We start from the raw sequence: 16,096 nt of genomic DNA on the forward strand, positions 1-16,096 counted from the left end.
TCGAGACAGGACCGGACAGATTCCCGCGGACCTATATAAGTGACAAATGTTCACGTTTATAGACCATCAATGGTATTAAAGGCGGTTTTTATAATGTGTGTGATATGAGAGACTTGAGGTCGCGCGCACCGGCTAATTCGAAGTCACATCACCGCGATTTATCAGTTGTTATTTTTATATTAATTTAGAGATTGAAGAGAAGGTGAACGATTGAGACCAAGAGAGGGAGGGAGGGAGACGTTGTTACGGATCAATCACAGAGATGGATCCGGAGACAGCAGCAAACTTCACCGTGGAAAACGTGGAGAAGGTATGACACATTCTTATTGATTTGTCAAATTTGGTTAAATGTACCATGTAGTGTCCATTTACTCTTTGAGAAAATATAGAATATTACAGATGTGAATTGAGCTTATTTTAATGAGTTTGAGCACTGTACTGCTGGCCAAGAAATAATAGAATAAATTATATATTTTCTTGTCATTGTTGTTATTTTGAATTGCTCATGTAGATGAATTTTCCCCGAGTCAAATTTCACTCAGTGTATATTTATATTGCATAACGTAAATGTAAGGCCATTTGTTGAACCATTGTGACTTATTGATCTTTATGACAACTTATCAAATTATTATTTGCATTATTGTAATTTATTTAGATTTTTGGGTGAAATTTGACTTGCATGTTTTTAACAGGTGTCATGATTCTCCCATGTAGTTTTTGTTATCTAGAAACATAAGTGCGAAGTTGGAACCTTTTAGTGGTTCTCTTATTATTTTGCAGCTTTTTTTCTTCCCAAATAATAATGATCAGCTATTCTGTTGGCCAAAATACAAGCCTCCATTTGGATGCAGCTGCTCTCTTATGATCAGGTTTCAAACACGAGACTCATAATCATCATTAGATTAGAGAAAAGAGGAAGATATTGATTCCTCTGTGAGGAAGAGGATATAATGAGAAGAGATTAGGGTGGTGTCTTATATCTGCCTGATGGAGGGTTTCTCATCTCTGTCATGGGCAGCCACTGTCAATCCAAAAACCAATGCTTTTGATTTGCACATGTTTCTCAGATTGCAATTATTGTGGGTTTTGATCACATTTAAAGCAAATTTTATGTCATTAAAGTAATATTCAGAGTCATTTTGATGCATCCCTCAGTTTGTTAAAACAATGCAAAAATGTACAATAATGCTCTCACAATAGAAGTTCACGGGGCAAGGCATTGCAATAGAATTAAAGGAATGTTCCGGGTCCAGTACAAACAAGCTCATTCGACAGCATTACGCCCACGTCATACGCCGGAACTCGACTCTCTTATGAACGCGTGGACGGCCGTTACCGGAAGCCAGTGATTATAATTTATTAAGTTAAAAATATGGATATTTTTCTTACAAAAACACATTGCTTTGCTTCAGAAGGCCTTTATGAACCCCCTGGAGCCATATGGATTTGCTTTTTTGGGATTCAAAATCTAAGGTGCCATTCACTCCCATTATAACACTTGGAAGAGCCAAGATATTTTTTAATGTAACTCTGATTGTGTTTGGCTAAAAGAAGAAAGTCATATACACCTAGGATGGTTTGAGGGTGAATAAATTATGGGATGATTTTCATTTTTGGGGGAACTAACCCTTTAATATCTATGATTGTTTTTGGCATCTTGTTGCAACACAAATCACAAATTAAGCAAATGTGTGAAGATGCGGGCTGTCATAGAGGGTTAAACAGTTATATCTGTTATTAGTGGTATTGTGATTAATATTAATCTGATTTAAATTGTGATCCTCACAGAATAGAGCTGAGATGAGTGACAGATGATGAGATATTGAGAGCACCTGCAGAGCGTGCATGCTTGATTGACACCCCTAGTGAGCATATTGAAGCGAGTGAAGCTGAAAGTGCTCATTATCGCTGAAACGGTTTCTATTGCTCAACAAAATATATGATTGTCACGACTCGCGTTACATCACTTATATGTCAGATTATTATTTGTATGGTTATTTGTTGTTTATTTAGTTTTTGTATCATTAGCAGCCTCTTTATCCTCTTCCTGCTTACTGTGCAGCGACATGTCTGGAAGTTTAAATTTGTGAATGCTTAGAATTGCCATCAACTCGCCATCCAGAGGCCAATCTGTCATGCTTCAAAGGTTTAGCAAGCACTCACTCATTAGAGGAGCAGTGTATGTGTGATTCCTTGCATGCTGCAAAAAACATTCGCCCTAAATCTAGGCATGATCGGCCGATCGTGATCACGGATTTAAGAGGAAGATCGGACTATTCCGATTGGTGGCCGATCGATCGGTGCACCCATACATACAATGGAAGTGAATGGGGCAATTTTATAAGCATAAAATACTCACTTATTCCATACAAGTATAGCCACATGAATAATATGCATGTAAACATGAATTTAATGTGATAAAGTGTGTTAAGTTATAGCCATTTTCACAACTTTGTTGCCATGACCATGTACTGTCAACAAACCCTAAAACCCTGAAATGACTGTAAAAATTTGTATTTAAACAACTTAACAGAGAGAGAGAAAGAGACAGCTAGAGATGGGAGTTATTGATGGGAGCTGGTGTCTTTTAGAGCACTTAATTGGAGCTTTGTTGCGGACACGAGTCAGGTTGACGTCTACGGTTGGGAATCGAGGTTCTTGTTAAGAACCGTATGATTTTCATGACTTTCAGTTCCATTAATGTTCCATCATTCGGGAACCACATTACACTCGTCACTATGAAGACTCAAATGTTTGTGAATCAGACTGAACTGGTCACGCTGTGTTTTACGCTGTAGATTCAAAAGAACCGACTCAAAATGTCATTCGTTTGGCTATTGTACTATACTGGTCTTGCTTTGTGTTTCATGCTATAGATTTCGTAACGGGGCACTGCTGCTGAATAATGCTGTGGGAAACACTGTCAAGAGTGTTTTAGTATGGTGCTCTGTCCACATCTGTGGAAAAATACACAAGTCCTAAACAAATTATTCTTATGAGCAAGTTCTTTTAAATCTACAGCGCAAAACACCGCATGACCAGTTAAGTCTGATTCACAAACATTTGAGTCTTCATTGTGACGAGTGTAATGTGGTTCCCGAATGATGGAACGTTAATGGAACTGAAAGTCATGAAAATCATACGGTTCTTAACAAGAACCTCGATTCCCAACCGTAGACATCAAACTGACTCGTGTCCGCAACAAAGCTCCAATTAAGTTCTCTAAAAGACACCAGCTCCCATCAATAACTCCCATCTCTAGCTGTCTCTTTCTCTCCATCAGACTTGTTCGTTGTCTCATGTTGGTCCACAGCAGACACACACAGAGCTCGTTGAATATGTGTTTATTGTGTATTGTTCTGGTCAGTTGCATTGGTGCCGGTTGTTTGGTCCCTGTCTTCAGAGGGTACAGAAACAGTAGCATTTGACTGCAGAAATACTCTCATATCTCAGATTACCCCCCTAAACAAATATGGAAATGTATACGTCATTTAGACACAAAAGAGTTCAGATTGATTTGTTTGTTGTTTATTATGGTGGTTTGTGTGGATGCAGGTTTAGATCATTATAAACTGTGATGAGATGTAAAGGGAAGATAATTTATCTTCTGTCTGAAGACCCTTCTCCTTGTGATCATCTGTTCTGTCAGGATCAAATGACATACGGGTGTATTATTTTTGCACGTAGATCAATTTGACTCACTATAACTTTGTCATAGGGATAAGTTGAATGGTAGAAATTGTTTTTAAAACTATCATTATTTACTGTTATTGCTTTAAACATTAACAGGCTTTATAATTACCGCATTAACAGGGCTTCAGCCAAACATTTGAGGGTCATCTGGGGTCTATCAAATGAGAAATATAAGGACAGAAACTAACAAAAATAGAGTTTTGTTGCAAGTGCAATAACTCATAATGGTGCATATTCTGTCCCACTGAAAATGCACATTTGGTTGTATTAAAATTTGTGTTGGGATCAGTGTCAGAAGTTATCTTTTCCATTTAATGAAAATATATTAAATATTTGTCCCTTGGATTTTATTTTCAGGGGAATATTTTCCCTTATGAAGGTATATATTTCTAATTATATAAAAAATAATGTCATATACTTTTAATATCATAAATGTTTTCGTAATTATATCTTTTGTTTTATGCAATATGTATTTCTAGGCCTTAAACAACGTTAAAGGGATTGGTCACCCAATAATAAATATTCTCTCATACTCACCCTCATTCACCATTCTAGATGTGTATGATTTTCTTTCTTCTGCTTAACACAAGAAAAGAGTTTTAGAAGAATATTTCAGCTCTGTAGGTCCAAACAATGGACGGTAACCAGAACTTTAAAGTTCCCAAATCACAAAGGCAGCATAAAAGTAATCCGTAAAACTCCAGTGGTTATATCCATGTCTTCAGAAGCAATCCAATTGGTTTTGGATTAAAACAGACCAAAATATAACTCCTTTTTCACTGTAAATCTTTACATCAGCAGTCTCCTTTGAGATACATTTTGGTCTGTTCTCACCCAAAACCAATTGGATTTCTTCAGAAGATGTGGATTAAACCACTGAAGACTTATGGATTACTTTTATGCTGACTTTATATGTTTTTCTGAGATTTAAAGATCTGGTCACCATGAGATATTCTTCTGTAAATCTTTGTTTGTGTTATGCAGAAGAAAGTCAGACAGACACATCTGGAATGGCATGAGGTTGAGTAAACGATGAGAGAATTTTCATTTTTGGGTGAACTATACCTTTAAGTATTTTTACCTGCATATTTTGAATTTCAGATGCATTTTGTCCCTTTCTGTGACATTTTTGCCCTTTTAATGTCAGACTCTGGCTGGGATGCAGATATAACTTCAGTGATATTTACAAAACAGTAGTAGAAAATCATGCCTTGATTCGTTTTAACACTTTTTTGTTGTTGTAGTTATTACATTTTGAATATACTTGTAAACTAGGGCTCCAACTAACGATTATTTTGATAATCGACTAATCTAATAATTATTAGAATGATTATTCAGGCTATTATTGCAACGATTAATCATTAGTTCTTAACCAACAATTCAGCTTGTACCTTGACTTAAAAGGTTGTAATAAACATGCTTACTAACAATAAAGAGGACAAAATTGTATTCGTAAAAAAAGTATTTTGTTGCCGTGTATGTAATGGGCGAACACTACCCTCTCTCACCTTTGTGTTCGTTCGATCCATCTTTAACTCTAAAAAAAAAAAAAAACCTCTCTCTTCTTAATAGAGCTGCGTATAGCTGATTTTCTTCATTAGATGCACACCGCAACACGTGTATTATGCCATCGTGTTATAATCTAACTGGAGCAAGTGTGCGCGAGGGATGCCCGTGCCAGAGTGTACAGCGACCGGGTGCGGTTTCAATCTCTTCCCCCTTAGATCGGGACACTTCACATGACTTATAGAAGAGATATGCCAGTTTCGGAGATTGTACTTATTTCAATGACCTGCTTCCTTTTTATTTGAACTTTAATAAAGGATGCATTAAAGATATAATGGCAGGAAGTTTCCTTTAAAGATGCTCTGACATGCAAGTTATGTTTCAGTGGAACGGCAGCCCAGTATTTCACTATGAGAGTGCATCTGTGATTAGTTATTTTGTATTTTTGTATAATATCCTCATACTAAACAGAAGCAGTTTGGAAAGTTTGCAGTGCGTGTGGACTGTAAGCTGTGTTTTCTCTCATCAGTCAGGTGCGAGATGCAATGCTCCTCTTGCGCACCATCATTAGTTTCATATCTGATCTCGTGTTACGTTAAATTAGATGAAACGGCTATTCAACAAAAAATTGTCAACAATTTTCTATTGTCATAATCATTTCAGCCCTATTGTAAACAATGGCTGTTTAGTTGAAAAGATGGTTCATCGGATTTGGGAAAAAAGCACTATTTATTTTTTAGATTGATGTCAAATGTTGCTTTATTACCTAGCTCGACCCACTTATGATTAACAAATCGTCGGACTGGAGATTTTCTGAAATAAGTTTGTATTTTTAGATGTAATGATATGTGGAAAATGGGATTCATGACCCATGAGATTTTTATATATATATATATATATATATGTAATTTTGTAATTTAAGAAAAGTTATCTTTTTTTTTTTTTACTTAGAATGCCAAATTCCCTCTACTTGGTGGTGCGGTTTCTTATCTCAATCCGGGTGGCAGAGGACAAGTCTCAGTTGCTCCGCTTCTAAGACAGTCAGTCTGTGCATCTTATCACTTGGCTCCTTGTGCATGGCACCATGGAGACTCACAGCATGTGGAGGCTCATGCTACTCTCCGCGATCCACGCACAACTCGCCACACACCCCACTGAGAGTGAGAACCACTTATCGTGACCACGAGGAGGTTACCCCATGTAACTCTACCCTCCCTAGCAACCAGGCCAATTTGGTTGCTTAGTAGACCTGGCTGGAGTTACTCAGCACACCCTAGATTCAAACTTGCGACTCCAGGGGTGGTAGTAAGCGTCAGTACTCGCTGAGCTACCCAGTCCCCCGATCCATGATATCTTAAGTGTTTTTGTAGCCCTGTTCCACTATTGTTTCCTGATTGGCTCAGACGTTAGCTTTGCTAATTATATCTCATGTTGTGTTTGGGGAATCGTTTGTCAGTGGCAACCTGAGATGTGTTTTTAAAACCGTTGACTTTCCAAACCAGTTTGAAATGCTTCACTTTGTCCAAATGCTCCTTTAAATTTCCCTCTGATTTCCGGCAGCATAAAGAACAGAAATGTCTTAACTGTTGCTCAAATTCAGAATGATTGAGCGATAAACGTCTGGTTCCAATGGATCATGCAGAATGAGTGAGTCATCACACACAAGCTTGGATGAGGTCATTCAGTGTTGGGTCTTTAAGAATGAGATTGTGCAGCATTGACGGTTGCCATAGAAACAATGATTGAATTACTTTTTAGCCATATCTCGAAAGGCTGTTTATATCTTTATTTTTAACCTTTCTCTGTGAAATATCAAACATTTACACATGATTTGACTCTAATCTGGGAACCACACTCGCACACACTCTTGGTTTCATCACCTGTTACCTGGCATTCTCTGAGAGATTTCTCCTGGGGTTTTAGGAAATCTTGTGACATACACAAACACGTATAATTCCTCTCTAACCTTCCTTGACTTTTATCAAATGTAGGGGTATAACAGTTTATCACGGTACGATACATCGTAGTTCAGAAATGTGATGATGTGCATTGTGGAGATTGGATTTCATATGTATACAGTACTGTGCATTTATATATTCATCTTTATAGTGTCAATAGGAAAAATGTATGTTAGACTCCCAAACATTACTTTTGCAAATAGAAAAGATTAGAATAGAAGAACAGGGCGCTCTGCAAGAGATGGCATTGCCCCCCACAGAGCCCCCCACTGAACATCATGTCAGTCTGGGATTATATGTAGAGACAGAAGCCATTGAGACGGCCTAAATATATAGAAGAACTGTGGTGAATTCTCCAAGAAGCTTGGTACATCCTATCTGCCAACAACCATTTGCTATGGAAGTGCCTAAAACGTTTGCACAGTACTGTGTGTGTCTGTGTGTGTGTATGTATGTGTGTGTATATTTATTAGCATCTTTTCTATCCAAAACGCATGATGTTCTAAGCCTGTAACGCAGGCATACAAATGGAAATTGGAACATAAATGTAATACAGGGAGCACTAGGAGCGGGAAAGAGATGTGACTTTTTAGCGTGAGGGATCGAATGTCCGTTTGAAGCGATTTAACCCTCATGCACTGTTCGGTCATTTTTTACCTAAATCAATTTTGTTTCTTCAATAAAAACACATTTGTTTCCTCTATCTGACGGTTACAAGACTTTGTGACTTCTCATCCATATGATATTTGAACACGCAAAGAAATTGGAGTTGCTTCGCTCAGTCTAAGCGGTAGAAAAAAAGTTACACTTGCACTGTTCCCGGTCAAAGTTGACTGCCATAGGAAATTAATGGGAAACACTAAAAATCTCAGATTCTTTTCATCATTTATTATATAAAATCTAAAAAAACAGCCACAATGCAGAAAAAAATCGGGGGTGAGACGACCAAACATCAAGAGTACAAACACACATACACACACAAAACTGAACTGGTCAGACTACACACGCACACGCACACATTCATCTTATTACTACCAGATATAAATTAGGTTATTACTTGTTATTCAACTAATTTCAGGTATACAAAAATGACCAAATTAACCTCAAACGAATAAAAAAAGAAAAAGTTAAACTTTGACAAACGTACTCTTTGATAATGTTTAAATATATATATATATATATCTAAATGCAGAACTTTTGAAATGATCTTCAACCAGGGATGAATAAGTAGCTCTCTGCAGCCATCTAATGTTTAAGATATGTAATCATTAGTGTAACTTCGTGTACCATACCGAAGACCCTGTTTCCATTCGGTTCGGCACGGACACATGTACCGTTGCAGCCCTTATTTAATAGGTAACTGTACTATTAAAACAATGTAAATTTTAGAACTAAACATTCTCCACAGTCTAATAAGAGCATTTATAGTTGCTATTCTATTGAAATGTCTTATATTGAAAACTGTGTTTGTCTGACATCACAAGACATTGCTCAGTTGTATGTACACACCCCACAACATTCTTAGCCCCGCCCACTGGCGCTCAGTTCATTTCATAAACCGAGAGGGAGAGAGATAGACTTAGTGTGACCAACTATTCTTGAACACCAAAAAGGAACCCATCTGGACCAATTTTTGTGCATATAACATGCATTACACAGACGCTTTTGACCATTGTCATGTTTATCGTGCCACTTTTAAAAGATGCTGTGTCAGTTACAACTCAGAAAAGGAGACTCTGTTCGGCTTCATTCAGCTGCTCTGCGTCTTGCTGTTCTTGTGCTCATCTGCGCTATTTTAAAACATTGGTGTACGTCTTTGACCGTTTGGATGCATTTTTGGCGCCTCAGTGCAACTATGTGTGTTCTATGGACTGTGTAAGTGCTTCACAAGCAGTCCACACTGATATTCGCAGTTATTATACGATTCATGTTTTGCAAAGGAACTGCTACTGAACAATGGGGCAGTTAATAACACTTGGACTTGTAGTTTGATTCATGAATATTTCAAATGTCATGACTGTTTGGTATTTATGGTGCTGATGTGCTTGTGCGAAGTTTAAAATATTTGGATGCAATGTGTTAGATGTGCGTTTTGTGTGAGCCCTGAAATTTATTTTTATAATGTTGTGAAGAGCTTGTTTATTCTCTTCCGATTGAGATTCAAATATGGCTGAATTTGAGGGGCTGCACGATGTTAGCCAATCAGAACAGTGGGCATTGACATTGAAGTTTAAAGGAGATGGTGAGGCCAAAACTGTGCGTTTCAGTCAGAGGGCCAGAGACAGGGTGGAAAATTATAACTTAACGGTTTTCATGCAAAATAAATTATTGATGTTATCAGTGGACCTCAGGGAAGATAATAAAAATCGCATTTTATTACCCCTTTAATTTTTCATGATTCAGGCTTAGTTTAAAGAATCATGGACTGAACTGTGAGTTCAGTATCATTAACCGAAACATGAGATGAGTGAGTCATTACACCCCTAATCATATATGATTGAAGTGACAGATGTGTTTACAGATGCGCCAGAAATGTTGGCAGGTTCAGACAGACGATACAGATTTTTTCTGTTATTGCTAATAATGGAAATAAATAACTTGCCATTTTTTTTTTTAAAGAAAATGTCTGCTTCAAATATTTGCCAAATCAGGCTGATAAAATAATTATAAAATAAGTATATATTGACTGATATTAGCCAATAAGTTGCATAATCACTAGTTAGTGCAACATGTAATCTTGCAAACACTGGATGCTCCGGTTCAGGTTTATTTTGTCTCTATTTGTTGTAACTGCTAAAGAGCATACCATTATTTGCCTTCCCACCATGTTAAATGCTTCACCTACAGACATGGAGAGATATGTGCATCAGCAGTTTCTACACCATTCATATGTGTCGGCTAAAGAGCCCCACAGGAAGCCCAGGGTTAATAAAGCAATATTACTTTGTGTCCTTGTGCCCCAGAACAGCCATTGTGTAATGTGTCACTGTCTAAAACTGTCTCTCTCTGTCCCTCTCTCAGGCCCTGCATCAGCTCTATTATGATCTCAACATTGAGAATAAGAATCTGGCTCAGAAGTGGCTCATGCAGGCTCAGGTGTCTCCTCAGGCCTGGCAGTTCTGCTGGGTTTTACTGAGACCAGAGAAGGTAAGAACATCTTGTTCTGTTTCCTGCGCTGTCATTCTCTCCCTTATTTTCTGTCATTGCTTGTCCTTTTAACTAGAGATGCTCTGGTCGACCGGCCAGGGACCGGAATTAGCCGATTTTCCGCATGCTCGGCCCGGACCGGTAACCGGCTGGTCAGCCTCACGTCTTACCAATTCCAAGCCGGTCCGTTTTGTTGCCAGCGGCGCAGGCAATAACGTCACAGCCGCGTGTAAACATGTCATTGGTGTGGAAGATCTTCACTGTGAGTGAAGAATACATAAAGTTCGAAATGTGTAATAATTGTAAGGCCAAAGTAAACCGTGGGGGAACCACCACAATCACTTTCGGATCAACAAACCTAATTAGACATTTATAACACCATCACCGATATTAAAATCAGTGCGACACACATTGCAAAAGGTGTGGGCATTGTCGATATGGCTTCGGGATATGAAATTCAATTCGTCCATCCAGCTGTTGTTAAATGTACATGTATGTTTTGTTTTTTTCACCGGAGCACCAGCTGAGTCGTCTTCTCCCATCTACCAGTGATGCTTGATTTAACATCCCGTGTCTACTGCCTGCGCAGATATCAACAGCGCAACTGGGTTTTGGTTGCCAGATTGTGGTCATAAATGATTTGTAATGTGTATGATGTGTCGATTGTGTGAGTAGGATGCTTTTCATTCAAGATCTGGCAACTTGGAATAATATGTTGATTTGATTATTCATATAACGCGGTTTGGGCCATACAAATTACGGGAGTTTTTTTGGGAGAAATAACAAAACGGGAGACTCCTGGGAAAAACGGGAGTGTTGACAGGTATGCAAGCCGTTCCCGAAGCAGTGCTCAGTTTTACAACTGATATTTGGACATCTAACGTAAGTTGAGCGTATTGGACACTTCAGTTTTTCAGATCTTTGGAATTGTTTTGTTAGACGAGTAATAAAGAGAAAAAGGTCCATTTATAAAAATAGTGGGAAATGACATCTGTTATATAAAGCAACTCATTTGCCGTTAATTGTTATTTCTACCTCTTTCCAGTCACAGAGCACTTTATTTTGAGAGTTGTTTAAGTGAGAGAAGATCCTGTAACTTGTAAATTGGAAATTGTAATGTTTAATAATTTATTGTATTATGAAAATAAAATTTAGCATTGAAGAAAGGTAGATTTTGTTTGTATATGTGGTCAATAATAGTCCAAAAAAATCGGTATCGGCAGGTCACACTTGCAAAAAATCGGAAATCAAAATCGGCCAAGAAAATTGCAATCGGTGCATCTCTACAAATTACTCTTGAGCCGGTTCTTTTAAGTGAATCAACAACAACAGTGCTACCAGTGTTGCCTAATTCCAGAATGAATGACTGTTTGAGTCATCTATCTTTAGTGAATAATAAATAAAAAAAACGTATAAATCAGTTGGAGCTGACTGAACTGATTGACTCACTCCAAATAAACCAAGAACTGTTACTATGTTATATGTATTTGAATGGTAAATGGTCTGCACTTATATAACAACTTTTTAACCTTAGTGGTATTCAATGCGCTTTACACTGTCTCATTCATCCTTTCACACACATTGACACACCAATAATGACAGAGCTGCCATGCAAGGTGCTAGCCTGTCATTGGGAGCAACTTGGGGTTCAGTGTCTTACCCAAGGACACTTCGGCATGTGGAGTCATGTGGGCCGGGAATCTAACCACCAACCCTGCGATTAATGGCCAACCTAATGATTAACTACCACCTGAGCCACAGCCGCCCCTAAGGCCCCTTAAGGCTCTGAATTTGAGTTCTTTTAACAAGTGAATAATCTGAAAAATATTTTCTAAATTCTGGCATTTAAGTATTCCATAAATTATACAGCTCTTTAATAAGCAGTTCACTTTTAAACATCTTGCTGTTTTTTTATTTTTTTATTTCCAAACTGTTTCATGCAGTGCAATTACATAGAAGCAAAACCTCTGTGTAGGCCTCTGCCTCCTAGTGCAGTTATTCTGACATTTGCACAGAGAGGTGCACTTAAATTGCATGTTCTGTCTGCACACCTTGTGTGTGATGTGCTTTGCAAAATGCCCTCTGGAAATCACCCCATGTTTCAGCTGGTACATAAAGAAATTCCCCTTTCCTTAAAACCTTTCCTGTGAATTGTCAAAGAAACCAGGAACAATGATACATCAAATTATATGGCTTGTTGATTTTTGCCTGGCGGACAATGATGGCAGATGAAAAAAATGCATTAAAAGAGAGACCCGAACCAGAATATCACAGAAAGAGGTGCTCTCTCCATTTTCCTTTTGTATTTTGATACAGCAATAGATATCATCTAGATCACGTACTCTGTACCTTTACTAATAATGCAAGAAGTTTTATGCACTGTACATATCTCTGGATTTCTTACACAAGAAAAATGAAATCTTTTTCATCTCCACAGGTCCCAGAGGTCCAATACTTCGGCGCCAGTGCCCTTCACACCAAAATTTCACGCTACTGGGGCGACATCCCTGCCGAGCAGTACGACTCGCTCAAATCCCAGCTGTTTTCTCATATCGCTTTCTTCGCCTCTGGCTCCAAGATCGTCTTGACGCGCCTGTGCGTGGCACTGGCGTCGTTTGCCCTCAATATGATGCCAGAGGCATGGCCGGAGGCGGTGTCAGAGATGGTGCGCATGTTCCAGGAAGACGGAGGCGAGGTGGATGGGCGTGCCCGCTGTTTGGCCCTGTTAGAACTTCTTACAGTTCTCCCAGAAGAGTTCCAGACCAGCCGGCTGCCGCAATACCGGAAGGGACAGGTGAGGGGTGCTCTGAGCCGCGAGTGGACAAGCGTTTACCCGCTCCTACAGCAGCTGTTACGGCAGCCGGACTCGCCAGTGTTGGTCAAGGCCCGTGTGCTCAAGTGTCTGTCCAGTTGGGTTCTGCTGGACATTCCTCTGAACGAGAGCGAGGGATTGGTGGAGGCCAGTTTCACGGCGTTGACGGATCCAGAACTGTTTGATACGGCCGTGGAGGCCATCGTCAACACCATCTCGCAGCCCGACTCACAGAGGTTAGGCTTTATCATTACAATTCTTAGACAAAAATCTATATAGTTCAGAGAAATATGAGGCTTTAAGACTGAATTTTGATCCATATGTAAATTCCATAATCAGGAATGTTCCTACTGTTGGAGCAATCCAAACGTGATGTACCACCTTGATATAGCAGTAGGGGGCAGTCAGCACACTTACACCCTGTCTACACCAGGCGCGTCTGATGATATTTGCTTGTATACAATATTTTTATTGGTTGTTTCTGTCCAGGTGCCTTGAAAAATCAGTTGTACAATGAGTCTTAGTCTTAAATCCAATTTTCTTTGGGCAACTTTTGGATCTTTAGGCAAATTTTGGCATCAAGTGGATCACTAATCTTGGCTGTCTTTATGCAGTTTTCCCAAGCTGCAAAAATAAATGCTTTTCAGGATGGAGTCGTCGTTGCATTAGACAAAGTTTTTGAGGTTCATGGTGTCGAAGCTGTAAAAGACATTCAGAGTTTTGCTTGAGACTGCTGTGCCATTAATTCAATTCGTTTTTACTAGGGATGCACCTTTAACTTTTAAACCCTCACGCTTTTATTTTGACTTTCTGAACTGTCCAGGAAGTCCTGTAAGTGTGTCTGTTTGTAGGCAAGTTCACAGTAATTTAATTTGCTTCTTATTCAAATTCTGGTCAAATGCACCTCCGGTGCCGTTCTAAATATATATTATAAGTGAACCGAACTATTGAGCATCTACATCTGAGATGTTGTTCGTGAGTAGAGCTCAAATATTGCACACCACGTGATGGCTAAACATAGCCGTGCGTGTGCTTGTGCATGTATGTGCGTGTGTGTGTGTGTAAACAGAGCAGCACCATTCACTGATGCACTGGAGCCGCACATGCATTTTATATATGTACTTATTAAACACATTTAATACAAACACATTTTTTAAGAAAGATTAACTAACTAAACTCTGAGGAGCCATTCATGGTGTTAACTATGGTTAACACAAGGGCAAGTAGGCTACAATGTAGAAAAACAATATCTGTTATGAAGTAGGAACCAAACATGTTTACTATAGAAGCACAGTCCCAAATCTGTAAAGTGGTTTACTCATGAATATTATAACTAGCCCTAGAGAAATAAGGTGTTAAGTTAGTTTGATTTCCAACAGCACCTTGAGTACAAAAAACAAGTTTCTAGATGCTCAGATGATTAAAAAAGAAAACTGCATTGTGATGAATGTGTATGTTGGCCACCACCAGACCATTTTGAACCCAGGAAACCCCTGACTAATGCTGCAGATTGAGCTTAACTTGTATTGGACCATTCCTTCAGTATAAATCAAAACACTGAAATCTGTATCGATACCCAGCCCAAATGTGATGGTCTGTTATTGTGACGTCATCAATTTCATATTTACCTGCCCATAAAAAACTGAGCTGTGGTTGGTCGGATGCTTTGTCTCTGTCTAATTGAACAGTTGTTGCTCAGACCAAACCAGACTTTATGTTGATGGTCAAAAGTTTGGCAATGCAAGACTACTAGAATATATATTTTCATACTTGATACAAATTAGGAGATAAATATGCATTGTTAGGAATATCAGGTTATGCAGTAATGAATAGAAGGTGTGATAGAAAAGAGGAATGCTCTGATGGATGAGCAAACACAGGTGAGATGAAAGTGACTGAAGGAGAGAAGGAGAGTTGGGTGGAAGAGAGGCAGAAACAAAGCCAGAACGAAACACGGACACATCAGAGGAGAGAGAGAGATGAGAAGGGGGGTGTCGGGCCTATTTCAAGGCTGAATGCCGTTTCCATGGAGACAGATAGAGGGAGCGATGTCTTGCGCTCTGGTTGGTACAGACGCGGCAGGAAAGAGAGAGAGAGCGAGCGAGAGAGACAGCCAGCCAGCCAGCGGATGCTGTGGATGAGCTGTTAAAGGTGAAAGCATCTTTGATTCTGTACAGCTGGAGATAAGAGGTTAAATCACAGCAGACAGGAGCACTCTGATAAAGACAGACAGTTGTGCTGGATCGCCGTCTTGTGGTGTAGTGTAATGTCCACTTTCTGCATCTGTTTTACAGGTTTATGACTGAGTTCACACTTAGATTTTCAGAGCACGTGGAACATCTCTGCTCTGGTCAATAAGAGCCGAGCCCGGTCAACGTTTGGATAGAGATTGTGATTTTTCACTGGGAGTTTGTGCGGAGCAACCTGTAAATATGTTTCACAGGATATGTTAAATAGTGGAGTTTTTTAATAACAGAAGCAGATGTGGCCTAAGTGATCATGTTAAAACTTTTCAATAAGGCTTTATTTGTTCATATTAGTAAATGCATAAGGTAACAAGAACTAACAATGCACATATATTTTACAGTGTTTATTCATACAAATATTCATGTTAGTTCATAATGCATTCATTTGTTAAATTACAAATTAATATAAGTATATGAATGTAATTTAATTCAATACAATAATATAAGTGTATGAATTATTAAAATAATTATATAATTATAATAATGTAATTATACAACAACGAAAGCTTCACTTTTTCCTCATTTTGTTATGTTACAGCCATATTCCAAAATGGATTCAAATTAATTATTTTCCTCAAAATTCTACAAACAATACCCCAATAATGACAACTTGGTTTGTTTGAAATCTTTGCAAATTTATTAAAAATAAAAAACGAAAAAATCTCATGTACACAAGTATTTACAGCCTTTGCCATGACACTCGAAATTGAGCTCAGGTGCATCCTGTTTCCACT

The 16,096-nt window shown here is 38.6% G+C and overlaps 1 protein-coding gene across 4 annotated transcripts in view; it reads left to right on the forward strand.

Annotated features, from left to right (window-relative positions):
* The window catches only part of LOC127623819 (importin-13-like), a 48,583-nt gene continuing 32,487 nt past the window's right edge, over window positions 1-16,096 (forward strand). For all 4 annotated transcript variants that reach the window (XR_007968099.1, XR_007968098.1, XM_052098357.1 and 1 more), the window contains exons 1-3: window positions 1-310; window positions 10,179-10,304; window positions 12,742-13,352. Coding sequence is in view for 2 of the 4 variants with exons in the window: in XM_052098357.1 (XP_051954317.1) it covers window positions 263-310; window positions 10,179-10,304; window positions 12,742-13,352 (785 nt within the window). In the remaining 2 variants the exon portion in view is untranslated. The remainder of the gene's footprint in view (window positions 311-10,178; window positions 10,305-12,741; window positions 13,353-16,096) is intronic.

Source organism: Xyrauchen texanus, chromosome 30 (genome assembly GCF_025860055.1).
Source record: "Xyrauchen texanus isolate HMW12.3.18 chromosome 30, RBS_HiC_50CHRs, whole genome shotgun sequence".
Taxonomy (NCBI): Eukaryota; Metazoa; Chordata; class Actinopteri; order Cypriniformes; family Catostomidae; genus Xyrauchen; species Xyrauchen texanus.